This window comes from Patagioenas fasciata, chromosome 3 (genome assembly GCF_037038585.1).
Source record: "Patagioenas fasciata isolate bPatFas1 chromosome 3, bPatFas1.hap1, whole genome shotgun sequence".
NCBI lineage: Eukaryota > Metazoa > Chordata > Aves > Columbiformes > Columbidae > Patagioenas > Patagioenas fasciata.
Window position 1 is genome coordinate 23745563 of NC_092522.1, and position 11285 is coordinate 23756847.

General features: G+C 40.4%; 1 protein-coding gene across 1 annotated transcript; it reads left to right on the top strand.

Annotated features, from left to right (window-relative positions):
• The first annotated feature begins 837 nt into the window (after window positions 1-837).
• On the top strand, window positions 838-10177 carry SDE2 (SDE2 telomere maintenance homolog). The gene is made up of 7 exons (XM_065835331.2): window positions 838-996; window positions 1880-1997; window positions 4130-4241; window positions 4761-4930; window positions 5642-5753; window positions 6374-6782; window positions 9440-10177. The coding sequence occupies exons 1-7, from the start codon at window positions 886-888 to the stop codon at window positions 9653-9655; spliced, it is 1248 nt and encodes a 415-aa protein (XP_065691403.1). The 5' UTR covers window positions 838-885; the 3' UTR covers window positions 9656-10177.
• Window positions 10178-11285: the final 1108 nt, after the last annotated feature.

Genomic DNA, 11285 nt, shown 5'->3' on the forward strand with positions numbered 1-11285 from the left:
AGTTCCCAGCAGAAACAGCTGGTAGCAACCCACAGAATCACAGAATTTTAGGGACTAGAATGGACCTCAACAGATCATCCAGTCCAATCTCCCCGCCGGAGCAGGAACACCCAGATGAGGTTACACAGGAAGGTGTCCAGGCGGGTTTTGAATGTCTCCAAAGAAGGAGACTCCACAACCTCCCTGGACAGCCTGTTCCAGTGCTCTGGCACCCTCACTGTGAAGAAGTTTCTTCTCATATTTAAGTGGAACCTCCTGTGTTACAGTTTATACCCATTACCCCTTGTCCTGTCATTGGTTGTCACTGAGAAGAGCCTGGCTCCATCCTCGTGACACTCAAACCTTTGCACCCCTTCAATGCCCTCGCCTGGATGGTTATGTCGAAGACATGGAGGGAATTTAAAGCCACCGCTATTCAATGCAATATTTACAGTGTCTGTGTCACCACCAAACCTCTGTGTGTGCCGTTTTCTGGAGAGGCAGAGGTGCACGTTTTCTCCTAACCAGTGCTCCAGTCCCTGAGGAAGATCTTTCCTTTGAGGGTGACAGAGCACTGGAACAGGCTGCCCAGAGAGATGGTGTAGTCTCCTTCTCTGGAGACATCCAAAACCCGCCGGGACACCTTCCTGTGCTATCTGCTCTGGGTGAACCTGCTTTAGCAGGTGGGTTGGACTGGATGATCTCCAGAGATCCTTATAGGAAAACGGCGCCATATTTGATCGGACAAGTTAACGCCTGCACGTTTCCTGGGCGGGGCAGAGGGCGAGGGGGAGGCCTCAGCGGCCTCCCCTCCGCCCCCTGCTCCTCCTCTTCCCTCCCGGCCGTTATTGGCTCGCTGTCGTCACAGGCGCATGCGCGGCGGCGCTTCGTGGCGTCGGGGAAGTGATGGCGCTACTGGTGCGCGACCCGTTGGATTCCCGGGTGCGGCTCTTGCCGCTCCCCTCCGGCGGCGACGGCTCGGTGCGCGGCCTCCTCCGCGATCGCGCCCGGGCTCTGGTGAGTGAAAAGTGGGAGGGGGGGAAGCGGTTGCGGGAGTGCGGTGGCGGGGTGAGGTTGCCGGTACCGGCTGGCAGGCCGCGGGGCTGCCCAGGCCCGCTCCCCGGCCTCGCCGCGGCGCTGAGGCGGCTGGCGGGATGTCGTGGCGGCGGGCCTGCTTCTTCGCGTTGCGGTCGCTTAGCTGAGCAGGAGGGTTTGTCCCGAGAGTCCTATAGTCTCTCAGATATGCGTTTAAATATGTAAAGTGTGAGTGTCAGGAGGATGGAGCCAGGCTTTTCTCAGCGACAGCCAATGACAGGACAAGGGGCAATGGGTGCAAACTGGAACACAGGAGTTTCCGCTTAAATATGAGAAGAAACTTCTTCTCAGTGAGGTTAACAGAGCTGCCTAGGAGGCTGTGGAGCCTCCTTCTCTGCAGACATTCAAACCCGCCTGGACACCTTCCTGTGTAACCTCATCTGGGTGTTCCTGTTCTGGCCGGGGGATTGGACTGGATGATCTGTTGAGGTCCCTTCCAATCCCTAACATTCTGTGATTCTGTGATATATATCTTGAAGAGATCAATCTTGAATTCTTTACAGTCCAAAAATGTGGGTTTGGTTTTGCTCTTTTATTTTTTTAACATAGAGTGAACACCTAGTGTAGATTTTCTCACAGCACGGCTTTTCCCCATTCATGTTTACCAGCTGATTTTAGTCTGTGTTTAATCCTTCACTAAACAAGAATTTTAAGTACCACAGAGAATGCTTATGCTTTTAACATCATCTGGTTTGCTTCCCCTTTGTCCTTACAGTAAGGAAGGAAATGCTGCTCCTTCATGATTTGCTCTGTCAAAATGCTGCTTTTTCAGTCAATCATGTGATTCAATTTTGCTGTTTTTTAGAATATTCCTGAAGAGAGTTTGTACGTGAAATGTAATGGACGACTGGTTAATGATGAAGATGTATTGCAGAATGGAGCTGTTTATAGTCTGGAACCAAGACTTTGTGGTGGAAAAGGAGGTTTGTTGCTTAACTGCTTGTTATTGATTAGATTCTTAGGTTAAAAAACTTTTATTATACTGTAGTCTATACTGATAGTGACAGTGCTAATCTATTAGCAGATTTCTTGTAATGTGGATGACTGTGATATAATGTCTGAGAGCTGAAACCAAAGTCTATGTGTAAAGGTAAGAACTGGCTAGGGAAGCAGCAGTTCAGCTAACAGCTTCGCTGGCAAAACCCTTCTGTGCATTCTTGGTCAGCTTAGTTCTACTAGCAGAAATCCGTATCATGCATCAAAGTGACTTCAGAGTTGAAATTGTGTTTAAAAGCACCAGGCTTCAAGGCCTCCTCAGTTTCATTCATGGTCATGTAGGACAAATATTCCAGGTACAAATAGTCTGCTATTTGAGTATGTTTTATGACCTAATTGATTTTGTCTTGTCTTATTTGAAGAAGCATATAAATGCCACAATCTCAGTGGCCTAAGAACTAAATAATTTGATTTAAACTAGACTCCTTATGTTGACAAAATATTTTAACCATGTTACGGAAGATGTATATTAACTATATAAAGCAATACAGCGACTGCCAATGTGGCCATTCCCTAAAATGGCACATAATGGATGAAGCAAATTTAGCAGTGTTTGAGTGTAATTGGAGTCAGTATGTTTGCTTTTTGAATCCAGTTCTCAGGATCTTCCAGCTGTTGAGCTGAAGTGCTGAATAATTGTGCAGCCTTGTGTCAGACTGCAGCAACTTACTTTGCCTTTTTCAGTTGTAGATACAACTGGAAATAATTATTGTTGCTATGGCTTATGAGGTATTGAGGTTTCTTTAGGTGTCTTATAAGTAGTGCATATGGTATAAATTCGTAGTATAGGATGCTTCTTTCTCAGCTATTGTCTGTCAACTTCGGTTATCCTGGATATGTGTTCTGTGACTCACTCTGAGTTACTGATGTGCCATTGGGGTCAGTTTAAAATTGTTCTTTAACAATTCTGTCTGCTTTCTAAAGTCTGGCTTTTGTTTTGACTTTATAACTGAAATGCATGATAAAAACAGGCAACCAAACACAGGTCAGAACTATTAAGACATACTGTATTATCTAGAAGGGGTACAAACTGTGCAGACTAATGAGAGAATTTAACATTTTATTATCAGACCTAATTCAGCACCTGCGACCTTAGTGAACCTATTGCTGTTAATTTTTGGGACTGTGCCTGGCTAGGTGTAGCAGCGAGGTCTGCATTCTTCAGAAAGTAAAATTCAGTAGCATGTTTCACAAGCTGCAGAAATTCTCTTCTCCAATGGCAGCACTTGGTTTTATTAGTTGAACATAATATGTGTTCTGCCTCATGTTACAGAAGACTGTCTGGATTTGCATTTGTTACTGTTTGTAGCATTCCTTAAAGATTTGTTCAGCTTCTAGTTAAAAACCAGTGTTAGGCACTTCCAAATTGCTTGAAGGATTATATTAATATTTAATCACATCGTGTTTCTTTGAGGTAGTTAAAAAGTGTCTTTTCTCTGTAGACAACATAAGGTAGGACCGAATGAAAGAAATGAGTGGTCTTGCCTATGACTAATTAGTGCTGAGGAGTATATAGAAATCTGTTTTGGGGTGCTTTCCAGCATAACCTTATACATCATTATCATCTTGGTGAAGCAGCTAAGGCTGTCTCCTAAAAAAAATTTTATTTTTTTGTCAGATTTTTAAAAGGGGATTTGAGTTTGGTAGGGGCCTAAGGGTGAGGTGTATATATCTTGGCTAAATTAGAAAGGACCCGAAATGTTATATTGAGATTAAAAAGGTCTCAAACCATTTTGCTGAGGAATCCAGAAACAGACTTCCATGTGAGAAGCACTGGCACAGTTTCTAGTAAATTGAGTCCATCTGGTGCGATATCAGGAGTACAAAAATGAGATGAGTGGTAAACACTGAATACCTTTTTTTTCACTCAGTGTTTCAGCATTTCACTCCATTACAGTTCTCCGACTTGTTGCAACTTTTAACTTACCCTTTATTTCAATTGCATTGAGGGAGAAGAAAGTATTGAATTAAGCACAACAAAAGAATCAGTTACGGAAAATTAATATGGTTATCTCCATTTGTTTCTGTTTAGCTAATTCTCAATTACTTTTTTTCTTAGGGTTTGGCTCTATGCTGCGAGCACTTGGTGCTCAGATCGAAAAGACTACAAACAGAGAGGCTTGCCGAGATCTCAGTGGAAGGAGACTTCGAGATGTCAATCATGAAAAAGCGTAAGGCATTTTCTTCAAAGGTAGAATTATAAAATAAACTGACCATGTAGTTTACTGTTAACAAAAGAGGTCAAATGATGCGCAGTTGTAGCAATTAAATTTTATTTTGCATATTAGAAAGAGCAAAAGTGAAATCTTAAGCACAGACAGGAGGTCTTCTGACTATAATACTGCAAAATAGATGTGATTGTACTTCTGCCTACTTCTGAGAGACTGTTCAGCACATCTTGGTTTTCTCATCTGGAATGCTCACAGTTCTTTTCTCTGAAGCTGTGTGACTGATATTGGGGATGTGCGATCTCACGGCTGTTCCTGGCTTCCAAACCAAACTTTACTCTCTTTGCTCTAGCAGAATCTCTGTGTATTCCTTCAGTAATTCCCCTGTGTGTTATTAGTTGTCTTTTCCCATTGTCTCCCATCCGAACAGGTGGTAGAAGCATTCAGTAGTTGCAAAGCAGCAAACTGATATTACGTGAAATGTTGGCAGTGCTCTCATTTTCATGGTTCTGTCACCTGCAGGATGGCTGAATGGGTGAAGCAGCAAGCAGAACGGGAAGCAGAAAAAGAGCAGAGGCGCTTGGAAAGGCTGCAGCGGAAACTTGCGGAGCCAAAGCACAGTTTCACAAATCCAGACTACCTGCAGCAGTGTCATGAAATGGCTGAGCGACTAGAAGATTCAGTCCTTAAAGGTATTTCAGTTTAACCTGACTTCCTCTCCTCCAAAAATAAGGCAAACTATAAGTCCCTTTAGCCTCATTCCAGTAGGAAAAAATTTAAAAAAAAATGCTGGCAGGAACTTAGTTGAATTAAATTCTAAATTCTGGTAACATTTGTTGGACTTAATTTTTCCTCTTTGGCTGCTGTTTCTCTTAAATTGCATTGAACAGCATAACACAGAAAACTTCATCTTTCTGTGCTATAGTGTCATCTCATAATAAAAGCAAAATTCTGTGAAGATAGTGTTGCTAGTTCAGATATAAGAATTACATAATCATTTTCAGTGAAATAATAAAATATGAACAGGTCTTATGTAAAACTAGAAATTTAAGCCAACTACAAAATACCTTGTTATACTCACTGTTCTTTGTAGTTATTTTATTTATCCACAGATTGTTCCCTTCCTGGCAGCTTGGTAGTGAAACTTGAAGCTGGATGGGATGTAGAATCTGAGAGCTCAGTTCAGGAATCCGATTTTTATTAACTCTGAGGCTTATTATAGCGGTGTAGTACAGCTTTTGCTGCTGCTGAGTTTATTTTGAAACTTTGAGTTTACATAAATGTGCACCAATAGTAATTATTTTCAGTTAGTGTTTTAAATTGCATCTGAAATTAAATAAGTAGAATTTACAACATATATGAATTATGTACTGATGAAGTAGACTTCTAACTTTGTTTTGAAGGATTGCAGGCTACTTCAAGCAAAATAGTGTCACCAGAAAGTGGCGATAGTCGGAAGCGTCCAGGTGAATCTGGAAAGAATGGAACGAAACCTCGAAAAAGAAAGTGTTTTTGGTAAGCATTATGCCTTGTTTTTATACTCAAGTATTAAGCCTTGGACAGGATGAAGTGTTAAGTACATACAAGCAAGCAACATCTTATCTGTGATGTAGACTTAAATAGGAATAAGTACATCGAACTGATTAAATTGGAGAACTGAAAGTAGATGTTGCTGTGTTAATGTAATTCTGTCCCAGCTGGAGCAGACATACTTTATTTACAGAACTAGGTACCATCCCGCCCCGAACTTTCTAATATGGTTATATTCTATTATCTCTCATTGTAATTTTTTTGTTGATGAATTAAACCTACATTGAACTTAAAAAAAAAAAAATCCTGGCATTTTTCAGCTAACATAACATGAAATAGAAGCCTTAATGATTCCAGTGGTGTTTGGAGTAGCAATAGGTAGCACACATTTCTGTACTGGGAATGCTTCAAAAAGATACCTGTTTGTGGGGAATGTTGAATATTACCAGCTCTTCCATGTACTAAACTATCCTAAATAGCTGCTATAGTAGTTCACTGCAGCTCTCTGAAGTGAGTTGCGGAAAGAGAAGTGTGATAATCAAATTTTTTTTTTTTTTTAAGTGAAAGTGTATTAATATTCATTAGTAATGTACTGATTGTGCCAGGCTGGGACTGGAAGGATTGGATGATCGTGACAGTTCTGATTGTGAGGATGAGAGTGAAGATGACTCCCCTCATACATCTGATGGAAGTTGTCCATCAGGCAGTAAATCTAATGAAAATGCTGGAAATCGAAATGAATGCTCACAGAGCTCTGTGGATTCGGTAGAGGATGGTCCAGCTACCAGTGCAAATGAGAAACCACCAGAGCAGCCAGAAGGTACTGGAAGAAATGTGCAAGGAGAAACACATGCAGGTGGGAAAACTGAAATTTCAGCTGATGAAAACAGTGAAGTGACAAAGCCCTTGAAGGAAGAGGCACAAGAAAAGAGTGAGGTAACCCAGGCTCTGAAAGAAGAGGAACAAGAAAATGTTTCTTCTAAAGCACAAGAAACAAACCAGTTACAGAGCACAGTAAGTATGAAGCAGTACAAAATGTGACACATCTTTTCTGCTGCTTTTACTCAATCACTTTTCCCTTTGTGGATCACAGAAAAGAGGAGGGGATTTGTATCCTATGACTTCAATACGTTAGATGTAAGTGCTTGAATTAGAATCGTAGTCTCCATAACAAGATAATAGAATCTCCGGAGTTTGATTCAGAGCACAAAAAATCCCAAGGTTAAAAGGAAAAGCAGTTTAACTAAAGATGCATTGTACAACTTTGGAATGTAGCAAGTTAATAGAAACTGCAGCCAAAGAAGGCTCTTGGTTGACAGTGTCTCCATGGAGAAAGTTCAGTTATAGTACAGTAGCTTTGTCTTGAAAGATGCTAAGTACAATGGGTCAAGGAAGAGCTTTAGAAGGTTAATATTTTAATAGTGTAGAGTTTCTACTAAGATGCAGTTGCCCTTCACTGTCTAGTATTGTCTTTTCTGAGATCCATGTTTGCCCTTGGGGTTTTTTGGTTGTGGGTTTGGGTTGGTTTGGTTTTTTTCCCCCCTTGTACATAAATAGATACATTCTGGATCCAAAAGTCTTTACTGAGGGATCGAGGGGAAGGAAAATAAAACCCTTTTGTAGAAAGATGCTTACCAATACTTTTAGAGACATTACCAAACACTGTCTGATTTTACTAATCTTATTTATAACATAATTTGACCTTAATGTTTATAATTGATGGAACAACTTTTATAATTTAAACGTTTACAAGTAGACGTCCCCTAAGCCATTCAGCTGATTTGTCTTTCTTAGTTTCTATTATAAAAAGACCCGAGTCTAATTCACAGAGAGCCCTACTAGTCAGGTGCAAACTTCAGTTCTTCTCCCACTGAAGTGATGAAAGCCTAACTAATATTTGACAGTAAAAGGTGCCAATACTTGTGCTTTATTGCCCCTTGTATAATATTACTTTTAGATTTGGGGGGGCTTTAATGGATCTAGGCTTAATTCTAGCAGTAAAACAAAATGTGGAGCTTTTCTGGGGCCAGGGAGTTGCTTGGCTTTTTCTGTCTTGTTTCAGCTTGAGCAGAAAGTCTGCCATCAGTTGCCACTGCCAATGACTGAATTCTTATCAAAAAGTTTAATACAGTCAAATGGAAAAAAGACCAAGGATGTAATCTGATAAATTAGAACTTTGTCATCTACTGTACTATTAGAGCTGGCAAATTTTAAACAGGATGTTTACCATTCTTCACTGTTTACCTTTTGCTCTATTCCTAGAACAGGAAACTCCACCAATGCTGTGGCAGATTGTTATTGCAGGTGGAAATATTTTTATATTAATAATAGTCCTTGATGGATTTTTTTTTTTTAAGTAGGATGAGAATGAGGCAACCAGTCTTTTTTTATATGCTTAGTGGGACAAAGGTTATAATTCTGCTAGCATTAATTGTATTTGTGGAGTTCATAACGAAGCGGTCTCATTCCTAGTGGTGGTGTTACTTGCTCTGAAGTCCCTTTAACGCCAGCATGATACGACTGATGTGTGTGTTAAGTATTGAATGAAACAGGCTTGGATTTTTGTGTCCTTTATAGTGTGTTAATGTTTGATGTTAGCGTTTAGTGTGTTAGTAAATTCCGGCATTTGAATTATCCAGTCTTTCTCCATGTTCTTTTGTGGACAAGACACTGGGCTTGGACTAGACAATATATAGAGGTCCCTTTCATTCTCAGTTATGCTCCAAATATACTAATTTCCTTTTAAGATGAAATTCTAATCTATTTTCTTGTGGCAGGATGAGACGTGAACTTGCTGCTTTTGTTAATCTTACTAAAAGACAGTGCTTTTATATCTGTTTCTGTAATTACAGTGTAACTACCTTAGAAATAACTATTCATGCACCTTCCTGCTCCTGCTGGGGGCATATTGGCTATATTCTACATTTGGCTAAAAAGGGGCTGTTAGATTTGCTGTGCCTCTGGAAGCAAAGGCTAAGCTACTGAACTGCTAGGTGAGATGATGGGCTGTTGTTTTAAATTCCGCTTTCTTGAGAGTACTTAACTTCCCTGGGGCTAAAACACATGCCGGCTATTTTGTTTCTAGAGGAATAGGATTAAATACTTTTTTTTTTTTTTTTAGAACTTTATTGGCATTCCTCTATTGCAAGTAGAATGTGTTCATTCTAGTGGAATGATTTTTAAAGTTCAGCAGTGTTTACATAATTTAAAATGACCGGTGCTTGTGTCTTGGTGGCTGTGTACATTGCAAGCCTAAGCACATCTGTAGCTTGTCTGGACATGTTAGAGCAAGCCTTTAACTAGCAGAGGCACTGCGAGGAGAATTGTGGCAGCAGAGTTGGACACTGGGTACAAAGCTCACCTGGGCATGCACACCCCACTCTTGGATGTGTTCTATCTGCTAAGATTTGCATGTTTTACAATTAGGCTGCTAGCTAGCTTCAATTTGCTTGTACATGATGCAATAATACTTTACCTGGGTAGCTTAAGTACTGCTAATAATGAGAATATCCAACATATACAGAGACATTTATTAACTTTATTAAGTAATTAGGAGTTTAAGATAATCCTAATTGAAGGCTTTCTGTAAAGTGAAACATTCTGTCTGTACTTGTTCCTCCCCCCAGTCAGGAGGCAAATAATAGTCTGATGGGATGTTTTTCTGTTTGCAGGAGGTGGAACCAATAGACCTGCTGGCATTCAGCTCTGCTGCTGAAATGGAAGCCCTGGGTTTAGACAGACTGAAGATGGAATTGATGTCATTAGGACTGAAATGTGGAGGAACTTTGAAGGAAAGAGCAGCAAGGCTTTTTGCAGTGAGAGGTCTATCTAAAGACCAGATTGATCCTGCCTTATTTGCTAAGCCTGCTAAAGGGAAAAAAAAGTGACATTTTAAACACAATTTTTTAATCTGTTTTAATTTTTCTTATTCTGTTGTCATTCTGTACAGCCACATAGAGTTCTTTGGCACCCCTGGATGATCTCTTGTTTCTGTTCTTAAGGAAATTTGATTAGCATAGCACAGAGTAAGTCTCTAGATAGTGAGTTAGTTATGTATTCAATATTAAAGGAATGAAACTACTATATTTTGATAAACTTTACAAATAGTTAACTCAATACAACGGGTAGAAGAAACTTACTGTTTATGAAAAGAAGTAGCCTGAATGTTTTCTGGAAAATGGTTGTGTGACACTGTCATAATGTTTTTTAAGAAATATAGCAATCCTTTCTCAGCTTTATGTTGAATCTCCTTTAATGTGTGTTCCAGTTATCACAGTTACAACTGTCAAATGAGAAATATTGAACTATGATCCACGCTTAAAAGCTGAAGTATCTTTATATAAAAATAAGATTTTTATATGTGTATGGTCAGCATAATTAAATACACTCTTTTGTGAGTTTCTGTGAGATATCAGATGTCAATACGATATAAATTATGAATGTGTATAAGTGTTTCTTTTAGAAGTAGTTAAATAGGGGTATTTACTTATTTGGCTCTGGAAAATTATCTGAGGGAAAAGACAAATCTTTAAGAAATTAAGAATTAAGTATGCTTGCTTGCTGCTGAAGGCTAGTAAGATACAGAATGGTCATCTGAAGCTGAATGGGAAACTTAGGACGGTTTTAATTTTTTTTTTTTTTTTTCCATGGTAAAAGTAACGGGATTGTCTCCCAATGACTAAGTATCTGCAGTGCTGGTGCTTTATTCTAGCAGAGTGTTTGTAGCCTCTGTGCCAGGTGTTACCCTGTGGCGTGCTGAGGGCACCTTGCTGGAAGGGCAGCCTGTTTGCGTGACCGCAGGTGCAGCTGCCACCTCTCTGGTTTGAGAGGCTTTTAAAAAGTGTGTTGGACTTCAGATTTTACCACTGTATGCTGGAGAACATTATGTTTATGATCTGCTTATCGTTTTTTCTTGGAGAGATGCTTGAAAAATTAAAAATCACATCTCCTGTTCTGATGTGGTACCAGCAGTTTTTTAAAATTGGCTCAGAAAGTAAAGTTTTGCATTGCAATATGATAGGAAATGGGCTTCAAATGCTAGGAAATCAGTTCGTTCCTGTAGTATCTAATGTTTCTGACATGAGCAGTTTGTATTGGGCATATCAGTCAGTTTTGCAGTCTTATAGCTTCCCTGAGAAGCTGTTTTGTTTCTGCTTGGAGGTTTGGGTTTGAGAGAGGGTGTTAAATCTCAGGGATTTATTCTTGACAACCTGTGAAATCAGTTGTGCTGGTGCAGCTGCTCCCAAGTGCTGGTTCACCTGACAGCTTGCCCTTCTCTTGGCCACCCGACCTTCCCAGGCTTGCTTTGTTATCAAATGGGGTTGAATGCTCGCTGCCCCGCAGGTTTTTGTGTCTGTCTGTCCATCCATCGCCAGGTCCCTGTGCGAGGGTGGTGGGAGCCCCGTGCCAGCAGGTGTCGCTGCGGACCTGGGCTTCGACCCACCACCCAGAATGTATTGGATGTGGTTAAATAGAAGTCCTAGATTTCCTTTCAGCTGAGTGTCCCCAACTTATAAA

What these genes read in the sequence shown, in the direction of transcription:
- SDE2 (XM_065835331.2), top strand. Translation starts at nt 886, where the DNA reads ATGGCGCTACTGGTGCGCGACCCGTTGGATTCCCGGGTGCGGCTCTTG. An exon ending in AGAAGATTCAGTCCTTAAAG is followed by an intron (nt 4,931 to 5,641) that starts GTATTTCAGTTT and finishes TTTGTTTTGAAG; the next exon opens with GATTGCAGGCTACTTCAAGC. An exon ending in CAAACCAGTTACAGAGCACA is followed by an intron (nt 6,783 to 9,439) that starts GTAAGTATGAAG and finishes TTCTGTTTGCAG; the next exon opens with GAGGTGGAACCAATAGACCT.